Source organism: Notechis scutatus, chromosome 1, assembly GCF_049901735.1.
Source record: "Notechis scutatus isolate UNSWTSFEM ecotype Mainland chromosome 1, rNotScu1.2, whole genome shotgun sequence".
NCBI classification, from domain to species: domain Eukaryota; kingdom Metazoa; phylum Chordata; class Lepidosauria; order Squamata; family Elapidae; genus Notechis; species Notechis scutatus.
The window spans coordinates 30,107,706-30,122,789 of NC_142009.1; the positions used below are offsets into that span (position 1 = coordinate 30,107,706).

Consider the following 15,084-nt stretch of genomic DNA (forward strand, 5'->3'; position numbering starts at 1 on the left):
GGATTTTAATAAGTCATGACATTAACTAGTTCCATGAACCTGGCCTGTGAGTAGTAAAACTGCACATCAATGGCCACTGCAAACAGATACATGCATGTTTTTAATGGCAATAAGCAAACAAATAATTTAATTGCTCAGGTTTTGCTAGTTTAAACTGGCTGTGAACTACCCTTTGCCCTGCTCTAGCAAATGCCTACTCCCATTTTATACACATTGCATTAGATCAACAGAAACAAAACGTCTATATTCTGCTTACTGTAAATATCACCTTTGGAACAGGATGAAATATTTGTCTGGACGGCCATATCTTGGGAGAAAAGATATTGTATGTGTCTGAATAGACTTAAGTGCCTTACCTTTTTGTTTGCATTAAGGCTTGAGGCTGGGATTTGGAGGGTAACCTTGTATTCCGTCCTTTTGTCCATCTCTTCTACAATGAAGCTGGCTTCTCTAACATACAGGTTGGCCTTCATAATCTGCTCTCTCAGTTTCCTTAGACTGTGGTTGAGCATCTCTTCTCTATTGCAATACAAGGGAAAGAGGGAAAGGAGGATGGACTTTAAAAGAAAATATTTAGAAACACATTGCAATAATCACACTGATAAGGATGTTTTGCTCTGGTGCAAATCAGTTAATTATTTTTGCACCAATGAAAAGAAGGACTAGAGGTAACATGATAGCAGTGTTCCAGTATCTAAGGGGCTGCAGAAAGAAGGGATCAAGCTATTCTCCAAAGCATCTGAGGGCAGGACAAGAAGCATTGGATGGAAACTAATCAAGGACAGAAGCAACCTAGAATTAAGGATAAATTTTCTGACCATTAGAACAATTAATCAGTAGAAGGATTTACCTCCAGAAGTTGTGGGTACTCCAGCACTGAAGGTTTTTAAGAAGAGATTGGACTACCATTTGTCTGAAATGGTGTAGGGTTTCGTGCTTGAGCACGGGGTTGGACTAGAAAACCTCCAAGGTCCCTTCCAACTCTGTTAAACTATTATTCTGAGCTAGGGGCTATCTATGTTCTTGGCTAGACTGTGACATTCATGTGAACTCCTCGCCAGTAAGTTTGGAAGTCTTCCCTTCCAGTTATAGCAACACAGTTTAGATGATATGGCTTGACTCTGCAAATTTTTCTCATCATAATGATGGTCATCCTGCATTGCTTGATAGCGATTTATATAATATTTGTATATTTATATAAATATTCACAAGACACGATCATTGCTATCTCTACATGAATGAATCAAAAGGACGTGTGTGGAGACTTTCCCATTATTGGACAGCACTCTTGGGTCACTTAGGAGTCTCCATTTGATGTGTAAGAATTCACTTCCATCAACCTCATAGCCCTTTTCTGCAATAAATGAAATACACACAATATCCCATCCTTAGGCCCAAATCCTTTGTTCGTAGAAGTCTGTGCCAATAGCCCAAGTGCCTCCTTTCAGTGGCCACATGCAATTGAGTAGCACGCAACAACTTCCTTTTTGCTAATAAAAAGGTTATTTTATTCACTGAGGTATAAAATGTATCTATAGTCTTAATCCAAACATATGCCAAGATGAGTATTCTTCAAAGAAGAGAACAGGGAAAAATACCAGACCTCCAAAATTCATTCCCTTCACCCACCTCTCTTCCGCCCACTGGCGTAAACGTTGCTGTGCATTGGGAGAATGGAAGGAAAACCGGTCCATGGTGCGGAACTGCTGCTTCTCTGGAGACAGGCGTCTCCGGAGCTGTTCTAGTTCATGCTCGTACATGAGTCGCTGCCGCTCCAGTGCTGACCGTTTCTCTTCTTCGTGCTGTTGCTCTAGACTTTGTAAAATGGACTGCATTGGATCTAAGCAGAGAGGAAGAAAGATGTCACAAGATAAAAGCCTAGAACAGGGGACTCCAAGCTTGGCAACTTTAAGACTTATGGACTTCAACTCCCAGAATTCCCCCAGCCAGTCAAGCCCACAAGTCTTAAAGCTGCCAAGCTTGGACACCACCACCACCCGGCCTTGAACAAATGGCTCTACAATAAATTTAAGTGTGGAGCCACACAATCTGTGTATCTTACACAGGCAGGTTGGTTTTTAAAGGAGTTGTATACTCAGAGAAATACAAATCAATCTTTGCCTCAATTTCCCAGAGATTACTCAGATAAACAGTTACCTAAATCAGTTTGCACTAAAGCTAATATCACAGAAACCCAAATCTTGGTGTTGGGATTTTTCTTAATCTGGTCCAGCTAACAAGCCCGAAGACTGCATTTGGTTTTCCCCACAAAAATCATTACATTATACAAAATTAAACTCCTATTCCTTAACATCTAACCTTAATTCCAATTCTGCATTTGTTTCTATTTCCCTATTAATTCTACAGCCTTACTTTCAAGTTGATGACTATTTCTATCTTATTTAATCGATAAAGTTCTATTTTTATCTCTAAATTCCATGCCTATCTTCCCATTTTCATGTTTCTAGCATCATGTTTTCCTAAATTAACTATTTCTTAGCTCTTTAAGTGTTTTCTTTACCTTCAGGTCTTCATCTCCTATCCCAGTACCTAGTACATTTATATGTGAAAACTCTTTGCATTACTCTATAGCAGAGATGACGTCAGCCTTTGAAAGTTTAAGACACATGGACTTCAACTCCCAGAATTCCCCAGCCAGCCTAAAGTCTACAGGTCTTAAACTTGCCTAGGTTGGATGCCCTGCTCTATAGACTTTGCTCTCCCCTCCCCCACCCCAGCACTCACAGTCCTCTGTTTCTGGAGCTGGTTTGTGGAGCTCTGCACCTGGGTCCCTGCAGGCAATGGGCCTGCTTTGCATTGCAGATTCTGGCTGGTCTGTTTTCCTCTGCATTTCTCAGTTCTGCTTCTTGGTCTTGCAGTTCCAAAACTGCAGTTTTCTTTCACTCCCTGAAAACTGCTGCCTTTGCGTTGAAGGTTTCTCTTTCCTACTTCTTTGCTGTCTTTTTGGCTTGACTTTCTTTGAGGTTTTTTTTTTTTTTTTGACTCACACATGCTGGCTTTCTCTTTTGTTTTATGGGATAAACTTTCCAGTTAAGGAGTGGGTGGGGCTGCTGTTTTAACCCTCTTTCCCAGGCAGCACCAAAATTCTTGATCTCATGAGGGAAAAGAAGCGCCTGCTTCACTCTGGGTGGTAAATTTACTCTTCCACACTTGGTCAAATCACAATTAGACTACCGCAATGCAAACTGTATAAAGTTGACCTTTAAGAGTTTCCAGAAGTTTCCTTTGGCACAAAATGAAGCTGCTAGCTGTTAACTCTTGGCATAATGCGAAGGCCATTTTATGTCCATTTAAATGGTTTGCACTCAGTTCTGGTTATTTTTCATGCATGATTCAAATTGTTGCTTTTTATCTTTAATGCTCTAAACAGTTTACTTTGGCTACTCAACGGCTCTCCTTTTTCAGCATGAATCTTTTCTGGGAGAAAGATTAGTAGGAGAGGCCTTTTAAAAATGGTTCCAATTTCAAAAGTCAGCTTTTTAGATTATGAAATGGAATACGTAGCTTCTGCTCTCTTAATTTAGGAAAATAATCAACAGGTTTTTTTCAAATAACCTTTTGAGCCGATTATTATTATTTTGGCTGCCTTGTCTCAGCGGGCAGCATCTCTTAATTGAACTTACCTAAGCAGATTGGAATATGATTACCACTTGGATAGGAAACAACGGAAAAGCCCAGGATTGTAGCAGAATTGAGGAGTCAACAAAAGCTTGAAAGGAGGTCATAGCAAACCATTTCTATCTTGTTTCCAAGGAAACAACATGATTATTACCTATGTATCACTCTTAATTTTCTGGACAAATGGAAAAAGAATTCAGGTAGGCTAAGTGAGTCAGTACCTAAATATGAATTTATTAAACTATAATATAGGATGATGGGCCAAATTACTAAAAAAACATCTTTGTTTAATACTATACTTGCCCCTTACCAACAGCAGTTACATGCAGTTTAGTTCATTAGAGATGGGGACAATTGAGGCCAGTGTAGAAACAGATAGAAAAGATTATATTTAATTAAATACTGTATATTCCTCTCTTGTATGATGGAGCTTTCAAATGGAGTTCAATATTTGATTCTTGTCTAACAACTTGGGCTTGATGGTGCATTGTTTTTTTAGGCATGAACAAACCATCCCCACCAAAATCTTGCTAAATATTTTAACCCATGGATACTAGGCTTATATGCAGACTGAGTTGCAACTTCTAGACTATGGAATTGGTTATACTAGGAGGATCAATGGGAATCAGTATAAAAAACTATTAAGACTGCATGTTATCTTTCTTTCTTCAGACAATCTTTTGGGATATTTTCAGATGAAACCAATTGTAAGCTAGTATTTGTGAAATTATGTTTTTAAGTTCTTCTTCAACTGTCTTACAATGATAGTCTTCCTTGATAATATAAATAATGTTTTATATTATACATTTGTAGGGTTTCAAGTCTTGTAAAACAAATCAAAGTTAAACTCATATCTAGCCTCTTACTATTTTATACATCCATGATATAATCCTTAGAAACTGTATCCTTCAATCACAAATGACACACATTGTGTAATTTTTGTGTCACATGCACAATGATATCATAAGGCATGTGGCATGATTGTGGTCTCTACAGAATGCTTTGGCCACCACTGTTTATCTTCCATGATAACTTGCTATCACAAACGTTCATTGCATATAGCAATAGCAATAGCACTTACACTTATATACTACTTCGAAGTGCTTTACAGTACTCCCTAAACAGTTACAGAGTCAGCAATTATCCCCAATAATCCGGGTCCTCATTTTACTGACTTTGGAAAGATAGAAGGCTGAATCAATCTTCAGCCAGTAAGGATCGAACTCCTGGCAGTGGGTAGAGTTTTTCCTGAACGCCATCACTCTGCTAAATAAATAATTCCCTCAACACTGTCCAACTATTTACAAAGTCTGCACTATTATTACTATTAATCTTCTCATCACTCCTTATCACCCATCCCCTCCCCTTGTGACTATATGACCATAACTTTGTCGCTTGTATCCTTACGATTTATATTGACTGTTTCCTAGTATGATTTGATCGCTTATTGTACCCTATGACTATTATCAAGTGTTGTACCTTATGATTCTTGACTCTTGACTAATGTATCTTTTCTTTTATGTACACTGAGAGCATTTGCACCAAGACAAATTCCTTGTGTGTCCAATCACACTTGGCCAATAAAGAATTCTATTCTATTCTATTCTATTCTATTCTATTCTATTCTATTCTATTCTATTCTATTCTATTCTATTCTATTCTATTCTATTCTATTCCATTCTATTCTTTCTGTTCTATTCTATTCTATATTAAAATTATTGTTCAAGATACAATGTATCTCACAGTCATAACATAACCTTGAATTGCAACCACGTGCAAAATGGCATACCATAAAGTGGAAACAAAACATCCACATTCCTTACCATTTCCTCCAAGAGCTTTCATGGTTACTTCCATCTGGGCATATTCATAGTTGAAGCTGATTTCACTGGATACCTCGCTGGAGCTGTCTCCATCTAAATCCAGCTGCTCAGAGCTGTTGCTTCCTTTCATTGAACTATCTTTGTCTTCATCCTCTGCTTCTACTTTCTTTTTCTTTTTGGGCAAATTCAGCCTTAAACAGAAAAAGAAAAATGCTAAGAAGCACCGCCTTTGAAAACTGGTTTCATTTGATTTTGAAAAACAGATGCAGAGATGCCTTGTCAATGAGAGAAGATAATAGTATCTACTACATTAAGAACATAAAATTAAGGCTTCTATTAATGAGTCACAGAGATCTTTTCATCAATTATTGGGCAAAATTAGAAGCCGCATTCTAACACACCTGGAGGATATCTGTCAGTGAACATGGACCTGGCTAAATTCCTTGCGTAGGTTCCGCTCAGCTTTTGTCATAGCTTATGTATATTTCAAAAAAGGTTGGTGTAACAAAACTCATGTCTGCATTGATTTGTGGGAAAGGGGATATCAATATATTTTGCTCAGATATTAAGTTACGTCTTCTAGATAATTATTTATTTTGGTTAGAGGTCTTTGAAGGAAAACTTCCTTCTGCATTTGGGCCTTCTGCTGTACTCTATTTTAATTAACAGTAACAAGTGATGTTTGGAATTTCCAAATTAAAAAAAAAAATCTTGGGCAATTACTAACAGTTTGAAATATTCTAAGGATTATATTGGACTGTTGTAATACTTCAAGCTACTCTTGAAGACCACCCAGAAACTGTAGATGATCCAGATGTGATACAGGTAGTGTTGGGCATGCCTTGGTATGTCATGTGACATCACTGTTCTGTGAATTGAACTAGTTTGCCAGTATACCTTCAGGTGCAATTTGAAGTACTGTTTATCACCGATAAGCTTTTCAGGGCATTGGGCCAGTTTACTGAAGGACAGCTTAGACCCCATGGTTTCTTCCTGTTCAGTAAGCTTGTCTACAAGTTGGTATACTTCGAATCAATAGTCAAATTGGGACCCCAAAAGTTTGCTCTTCATTGAAGTTTGAAGTTTGTGGAACCTTGTTCATTACATTTTCAGTTTGAAGGACCATGTTTGTCCAACACATGGGAATGCCTTTCTAGTTTTACTGCTTTTTATTTTTATTTTATTTTTAATATAAGCTATTCAGAAGCAATTGAGAGTTGGGTACCCTCCAAATATCATAAAGACATTTTATATACAGAAAATGAATATAATTTCACTTCAACATCCAAACTGGAATAAAATCACACTGAAGAAAATCATTATTATTTTCGGGCTTTTATCTGTAACCACAGAGATGGAAATAATCCAAGAGATATAGATATGCCATACCAATAATACTTTAAGTTCAGTTTAAACAAGGACTCAATCTAAACAAGACACACACATACGTACACATATATCTCCCCCTAACCTAGTTCCCTTATAATTTTAGGCTAGGCAAATGACAAACTTTTTTTATTGCCTTAAAACATTAAGATGATACTAAGGTGGTCAGCCACAAATGATAAAAGACTGAGCCCTCTTTTGCCTTACTTCCCCTCCTGCACAGCTTCCATATACTACTAAAAGTCTCCTTTTGTCTGTTTGTGATCTTCAATTGGGCAAACAGTGCATCATAGGACAACATTTGTTTGAATTAACATACCTCAAACGGTCTAAGAATGAGTCCAAAATCTGTAGACCCGTTTGATCCATGGGATTGAAACTTGACAAAGTTATGGCCAATTTGGTGTTATTGCATGGCCGCATAAGTCAACCACAGTCATGAGATAATCATTTCCAATATTCCCTGCCAGTTTCCCACAAGGAAAAGCAATTTAGAATCCAGCAGGAAGTTGGATGTCCCAGGTTGGCAGGAATTGCTGCCAGGTGGGGGAGAGACGGAGAGAGCTGTGGGGATGCAAGGGAGGCTCAGTGTAGGCGAGGGACAGTGCATAGGATGTACAAGACGTGTCATGTGGATTTGGGAAGTATGAGAGAGGGAGTACTCAAGAGGTGCATGAGAGACCTGGGGAGGGTGTATAGGGATTTGCAAGAGGCAAACGGGTCAGGGAAATGTATGAGAGGTGCTTTATGGGTGAGGAAGGTTGTGCAGCTCGGCGGGTATGCAGGATTGTGAAGAGTATACAAGGGTGCAACAGCAAGAGTCAGGGAGGGTATGCAGGGGCATGGGAGTGGAAGTTAAGGAAATATCTCTGAAACAATACCCCAAAGAGTCCTGGGTTGTATAGCAACAATATAACATTTTTAAAAAATTGTTCAGCCACCATACAAGAGTTAACATTTTGTTGTAAAATTATGACCATAACATCAAAGAAACAAAGACCCAAAAAAATGGGTATACAATTCCTGACATTCCCAGCTAGCATAGCCACTGATCTTACTAGTTGGAGGGATTTTGGGACTTGTAATTCCAAAATATCTGACAGTTGCTTAGTTGAAGAAGGCTAAACTATCTTGACTTTGAGCAGAGGACAAGACCAGCAAATGCATACGGCAGAGTCGAGCCTCTGCAGCCAGCTTTTCAATTATTAAATGGTTTCAAAGGCAATCCAAATTCCTGTGTCTCAAAGCTGTACCAATTTCAGAAGACAATGAAAGGAATCAGCAGCTTACCGGAAAAAGTGATTGTTTCCCCACAAAATTCTATCACCGTGGTGTAGCTGTGTGGGACCTACAACAGCTGTGCCATTCACAAATGTCCTGTGTTGAAGGGGGAAAAAAAGTAAATATAGTCATTCCCACATCAAGGATTTGGCCTGCCCTTAATGCCACATGGCAGTGATTAAGAAAAACATAATGTGAAGAACTTGTGTTGATTCCCCTCCTTTGAGCCACAGCAACAAAGCAGAGACATTGCATGGTAAAATAAATTGATACCAATCCAACACATCTGAACACTCCCTTTTCCCATTTACAAGGAAGATATATCAGTGCTCCTACAGCTGGAGAAGAAAAGTCTTTGGCTGGAATCTTCTTCCTGCTTGAAAGAGGTAGTCATTTTTTTTCCAGTTCCCTTTGTCACAACTGTCCCATCTGCTGTTTAAAAACTTTCCCAAACAAACCTCTTTTGCACCCACCAGATACATGCCACCAGGAACAGAGCATGAAAATTTAGGAGAGGGAACAACAACTGGTTTGAGCAATTTCCTGTGCCACTTTGCTTTCCATAGCCGAAAACCACAACTCAGTCTCAGACATGTTGCTTGTTTCAGGGCTTCTGGTCAATGCAGCAGGGGGCAGGGATGTTCACTGAGTTCTCCCTCTCCCTTTACTGAATACATAAACATTCTGAGCCAAGGAAGCCCACGGTTTTGGCACTATTATTTATTCCAAATATGTGCATGCATTTACTCTACTGGAAAAATATTAGAATGAGGGGGAAAAAAGCAAGCAATAAGAGGCAATATGGGTCCTTTCATTTAGCTACAAAGATCCCAAAATCCAACTGTGGAACTTCTTCCATGCTTCATTTAATCCTGAATAAGAGCAAAGTTCTTGCCTCTATAGACAGAACACAGTACTCAATTACCTAGTATTCTTCTGAGGTGTCAACATGACTTGTCCATCCCCAATAATATCTATTATACAATGTTCAGGAAGAATCCCCAATCCACAGAGCTGTATGTCTTGAGAATTATCAGATCCAACGAGTGTGTGCTCCTGCAAAAGATTCAAGATCAGGCCCACTGAAATCCAACAGAAATTCATATTACTTACCACACATGAAACTGACCGTTCTCAATTCATCTAGTCCAGCTTTCTCAAAGTGCTCTAGCAAACCGTAATTGTCAAATGATGGCTGGCTTCCCATCACAATAAAGTAAAACTACTGCGGCACAACTTAGCATCAAGTGTGCACTCAGTCATTACCTTCCCTTACACTCACTGTATAAAATCATAACGCAAAAAAAAAAATGAACTGTGAGGAGGAAGTAGAGAGAAAGAGCAAGCTCAGCTTCCAGTCCTCAAGAGTTACAGATATTATCCAACCAGTTGAAATGAAAATAATTCAGGATTGTACTTTGTTTGCATTTGCTATAATGTGTCAATATTGACTGCAGGAAATAAATGGGAGAAACAATGAAAGGGTAAGACAAAAGGAAAGATAAATTAAATTTCTTATTGAACTAACTTTGCTTTCTTCTCCCCAGTATTATTTTTAAATTGGAGCACAATTCTGATGAAGAATAACATATCCTGCTAGTCAATCATCTGAAAAGATGCTGGCTGTACTGTAGTGTAAATTAAACTGTCCTTGACATTAAGTCTGCTAATGTTACTCATCTTCACCTGTCTTTCTAGCACAGTAGTCTACATGCAACCTGCTGAATGTCGAAAGGAAAAAGAAGCATGTTTCATTTGTTTCTTAAAATTCTATGGTCTTTTTTTTCAATTCCTCAAAGTAACTTTGCATTAAAACAAATTTAAAAACCATCGTAAAAACTCAATTACATTTACTAACATTCATCATAAATCCTCAGAATAAGAAAGCTATTGCCAAATAAGCCTGGAAACCTGGATAACTAGAATTGCTAAGTTACAGTTTACAGCAGAGGTTTCCAATGTTAGTTAGCAACTTTAGGATCTGTAGAATTCAATTCCCAGAATTCCCTAGCCAACCATGATGGCTGGGGAATTCTGGGAGTTGCAAGTCCAAAAGTTGCCAAAGTTGGACTCTCCTGGTTTATAGCATCCCTTAACCTCTGGGCTTCATCAACAACTCCCTTTCTACTTCTGAATTAGATAACCTGTCTGAAGGTGAATCAGTTGGAAATACTTTCTTCAGATCAGAAAGTGCTGCTTGATTGCCTAAATGCTTAATGGCAAAATATCAAGTGGATCTCATTTTGTTTTGTGGCTGCACTGAGGCATCATTCTGAGTAATCAAAGCATCCTTTTTGGATGCTACCTGCCTCATTTCTGAATGCAGGGAACACAACAATGGTCCCATTGAAGACCATAATAGAAAGACTGAATTGTAGGAGGGAAAATCAGAGTGGGGGCAGGGAACCTGAGGCCTTCCAGATGCAGATTCCCTGTTGAATGTTTCAACAATGCTTGCTGGAGCTATTTGGAATGATAACTTTTTATGGATTTGGGCTTCCTTGTCATTTTTTATTTCTTTGTGGTTTGGCATTTGGAATAGATTCCTCCCACAGACAATCTGGCATGTGGATCATTATCAACTCGAACTACATATCTGAACTGAAAGAAAGAGGGGGAGTGCATACTATTTGAGGATGAGTCTATCAGAGGCTATGAACCACAATAACCATGCTAAAAGGCAAAAGGAATGGGTGCTGCAAAGCTATTCTCTCAAATATCTCTCTGGAAATGTAAGAACGAAAAGTTCAATTAAAATATATATAAACTAGGAAGATGCTGAGTTCTATGCTGAATTAAATAATGCACAGAATTATTTCTCTAAATCTATTTAAATAAGGCTTATTCAGACAGTAAGATCTCAACTATTTTTTTTAAAAAAAAAGAAGCAAAGGTTTAACAAAATGTGAATTGTAGCCGATAAAGATGTAATGGTATGTGAGAATGACCTTGAGGGAGGATGTGAAAAGATATAGCAGTTGCTTAAGGGTCACAGAAGAAATGTCGAAAGGGCCCACCCTAACTGATCAAGCTAGTTGTTTGTACTTTCAGACTTGTGAAATTATGTTAATATAGCCATACAATATTTATTGTGGACAGAATTAGCTGTTGGAGAAAGAGACTTAGGAACTCTCTAATTGATCGTGCTGTAAAAAGAGACTATGGGAAATCTGTGCTTTCAGACTTCCAAAATTATGTTAATATAGCCTTACAATAAAGGAGAATTAGCTCAGCAAGTCATGTTTCCTGTCTGCTTTATCCAGGACAGCCTTCATATTGTAGTGCACCTGGGGTAATATCCTATTATAAATTTGTTCAGCCCTGTTAATATTTTAATAAAGAAGTTATCATTTTAGATTCCTAAAGAAGGAGTCTAAATTTACTACAAAATGAGTTGAAATGATTGTGCTAATTTCCTCCCTCTTCTTTCCTTCTCTTTCTGAATTTTAAGGTATCAGTATTAGGATGCTCAGATGAAATCTTAACATTTTGCAAATAGCCAAGGTCACCCCCTGCATGTATTTTGTTGCCAAGACATTCTTTGAGGGCCTTCACGCTGAGTAGCAAAGAAACAGATATGGCATCAGGAACTAGTTGGGAGGAGGGAGTGCCAGCTGACAAAGCTAGACACCTACACTGCCTTGAAATTCTCTGAAGCTATTCAAAGTCAGCTCTTGTGTTGCTTCAAGGGAACAGTGATGACTAAAGATTTCCCCAACCCACATCCTTACATTCTTCAGGGTGCTAGCCCACTATAAATAGGATTACTGGTTCTCCTTAAAGAGGCAGCATTTAAAATAATGTCACAGGTCTGAATAAGTTTATCAGTAGCTTTGACGTATCTGAACAATATTATAAGAAAAAGAGCCACTCATTGCATAACATTGCAAACCTTTCTGGTTCTGCAGTAAATATACTGTATTATTGGCTTGTTTTAAATGGTAGCCTATCCATTTAGGAGCTGGCTTCATGAAGTTTCATTCCCTGCCTAATGCTTCTGCTTTTGCATTATGACTTGGCATACTATATGCAGTAATGCAAGCCATGATTGTGCAAATCTAGTTCCCTCATAACCATGGCTTGCAATTGGCTAAAAAGCAAAAACTGGGAAATCTGTTCCAATTCCATAGTAGCCAAGCTTGGACTTTTCCAACCTTAAGGGGAGCAATAATGATGACTTATTGTACAAAGTTCCTGAGAAATATTGTATTGTATAGTGCTAAGTATCAGAGTATTTATATTTCTCCAAGCAGATTATATTCACAGTTGATGATGGCATTGAAAATATATTTATGGGGGAATCTGATTTGCAATTGCACATATCAAATCATGATTGATACAAATTGTCTGCTTTTCATAACAAAAAAGAATAACCTACATCCTAGTGTCTGCTGAAAACAATTCACAATTCACAATAAAATCTTGGGTTTGAGTACACTGACATTGAATAAACAGCTTTGTATGCTGAAGAGCCCAGCCTGACAGAAATGAAATATCACAAAATCTGCTTTTGCCCAACCAATCTGTCTTGATCCGTTAAAAAAAAATCAAATCCAGACTGGATTTTGAAATATTTTCTATGTGACTCTTTTCAAAAGCCAATGGATTATAGAGGAGAATTCAGAAACAAGATCTTTGGAGCTTCTTACATTTAAGCAATTTTAAAACAACCCCGTACATCTTTCTAGTATCTCACCTTTAAATAGTAGACCAAAAGTTCATTGAGTGCAGGGTCAGCATTCAAATTCACCAGAAAACACTTGTTATCACCCACTTTGATCCCAGATGACTGAAGAGAGATGCCGAGGCTTTCAAGTTGTTTCTGCCGTTCCTATTTGAGAGGAGCAGAATTACTATTAGAAAAAAACAACTAGAAGCATATATTCTCACACAATGTGTGGTTATTCTTCTCCCTGGACATAACAGAGAAAAAAAACAAAAGGAGAGGCACAGTCAATGATTGGCCACTGTAGCCTATCCACCTCTTTGAGCAGCTACAACCATGGCTGCTCTCCTAGTCTCTAAATTTCATTTTAATTAACAAACCGCAACCCTCAGCCCATGTTTGGCCCCAACCCCTTTTCACAAATCCAGAATCCCAGAAATTACACTACCAAACCGCTGAAAAAGAAAGGAATGAGTACCAACATTTAGGCTTAACATCAAATAATTAAGACAATATCTGCATATAAAAAAGAAATGATTCTGAAATCACCGACTTGTCTAATTCAATATGATGTTATTATCCTGCAACTACAGTCTTTGGCTGTGCTCATATAGCCCACCCATCTTTGGGGAAAAAGGATTGCTGATATGATTTGGAATTTAGCCATATGAAACTTCCCAGGAAAATCTGGGACAAAAGTAGCCACTGTAAAAAAAAAAAAAAAGGAAATATGTACAGTATATGATACAGAGAAGGGGAGGAGAAAAGAGGTTCAAGCTTCTCGTAGAATTTAGTCTCAAGGGCTATTAATTGAGAAGCCAGGGCCTTGAGTGCAGGGGTAGGATTCAGTTTTTTAAACAACCGATTCTGTGGGTGTGGCTTAATTGGTGGGCGTGGCTTGCTGGTCATGTGACTGGGTGGGCGTGGCCAACTCAACATCACTCACATCAAGGGCGCCTGGCCTCTCATGACAGTAGGGATGCTGCAACAGTCGTAAGGGTGAAAAATGGTCATAAGTCACTTTTTTCAGTGCCATTGTAACTTTGAATGGTCACCAGTTTTAGACCAAAACTCAAAAAGGGTATGTAAATTCACATTCGAATGTCAATCTTTCCAGCTAGCCAAGAAGCCTTGCTGAATGTCATTCATCTTGGTTCCTTGTCATTAAAAGCTTCTTTCTGGCAGCTCTGCTTCATTATTCAATTATTTATTCAAAGTGCTAACTCCAACAGGGGAGTATTTCCTCCCAACAGCAGTGTAAAAAGCTTAAAACAACCCTTCCCCTTTAAGAAAGTACCAGCAAAGAAAAAAAACCTCCTTTGGAGACAGTAAGTCTAGGCATACTGCCAAGAATGCAAGAAGGGTAGAAAAAAAACAAAAGGAGATTTCTTTCAACAACGGGTTCTCCGAACTGCTTAGAAAGTTAACAAGCGGTTCTAGCGAAAAGGTGAGAACCTGTAGAATCCCACCCTTGCTTGGGTGTATAAGCTAAAAAAGTATGCATGAAGATTAAGCTCCAAAGTATTTGTTCTCATCTAGTTTAATCCGACATGAAACCTTATTTAGAAAAATGGTTCCCAGCATGTGATAATAGGGTGTGGCTTTACACACACATAATGTCAAGAGTTTGTGGAATTGTGGTGCAACAGACAAATGCTAAATGGCCCAATTTTCAGGCAAGTACTCAATTTCACAAATGTTTGGCTTTCTCAACAAATCTGTACAACACCAACATTTCCTAAGATCTTATAAATTATTATTCATTCCTTTGGTACTTTAATTTTTTTCATTTGATTGCTGGATCTCATGGAGGCCCTCTAAGGGAGTACTTAAAGTAGGATTGACAATGGTACCCTTAAATGCTTGTTCCACACCTACCCCAGAATCATTTCTGCATGATCAGAAAAATAAAATTAGCTTAAAGCACAACCTCTTTTTTTTCTCCACATCACCACAGCATCTACTAAGTCCCTCAACCTTCAGAAAAATAAGTGCTCACCTTTCCTTTAAACTATCAATAAATCCATCGCTGCTTTTGAAAGTGTTATGACAACAACAAACATTCCTGAGGGTACGAATTAAAAGATGGAGGAAGGAGACAATCGAGCAAGGAATAATATTATAGGAAGATATGGCTGAAGATCCGACCTCCCTTTTGCTGATTTTAGTACCGTGAATAGGTTGAAGGTTGGAGTGGTTAAACATAAAACCAGTATGTTCCAAAGGAGGCTCTTAGCGAATAACAACACATCATCTGAATGTAGAGAGACACAGAACCCAGCCCATCTG

At 38.3% G+C, this 15,084-nt stretch overlaps 1 protein-coding gene across 4 annotated transcripts in view; it reads right to left on the reverse strand.

The window, feature by feature from the left end:
- The window catches only part of KIF13B (kinesin family member 13B), a 149,141-nt gene that overhangs the window by 57,138 nt on the left and 76,919 nt on the right, over window positions 1–15,084 (reverse strand). For all 4 annotated transcript variants that reach the window (XM_087960322.1, XM_087960304.1, XM_087960310.1 and 1 more), the window contains 6 exons: window positions 12,826–12,960; window positions 9,055–9,185; window positions 8,139–8,225; window positions 5,463–5,653; window positions 1,630–1,840; window positions 357–519 (listed from right to left, as the gene is read on the reverse strand). In XM_087960322.1, coding sequence (XP_087816448.1) covers window positions 357–519; window positions 1,630–1,840; window positions 5,463–5,653; window positions 8,139–8,225; window positions 9,055–9,185; window positions 12,826–12,960 — 918 coding nt within the window. The remainder of the gene's footprint in view (window positions 1–356; window positions 520–1,629; window positions 1,841–5,462; window positions 5,654–8,138; window positions 8,226–9,054; window positions 9,186–12,825; window positions 12,961–15,084) is intronic.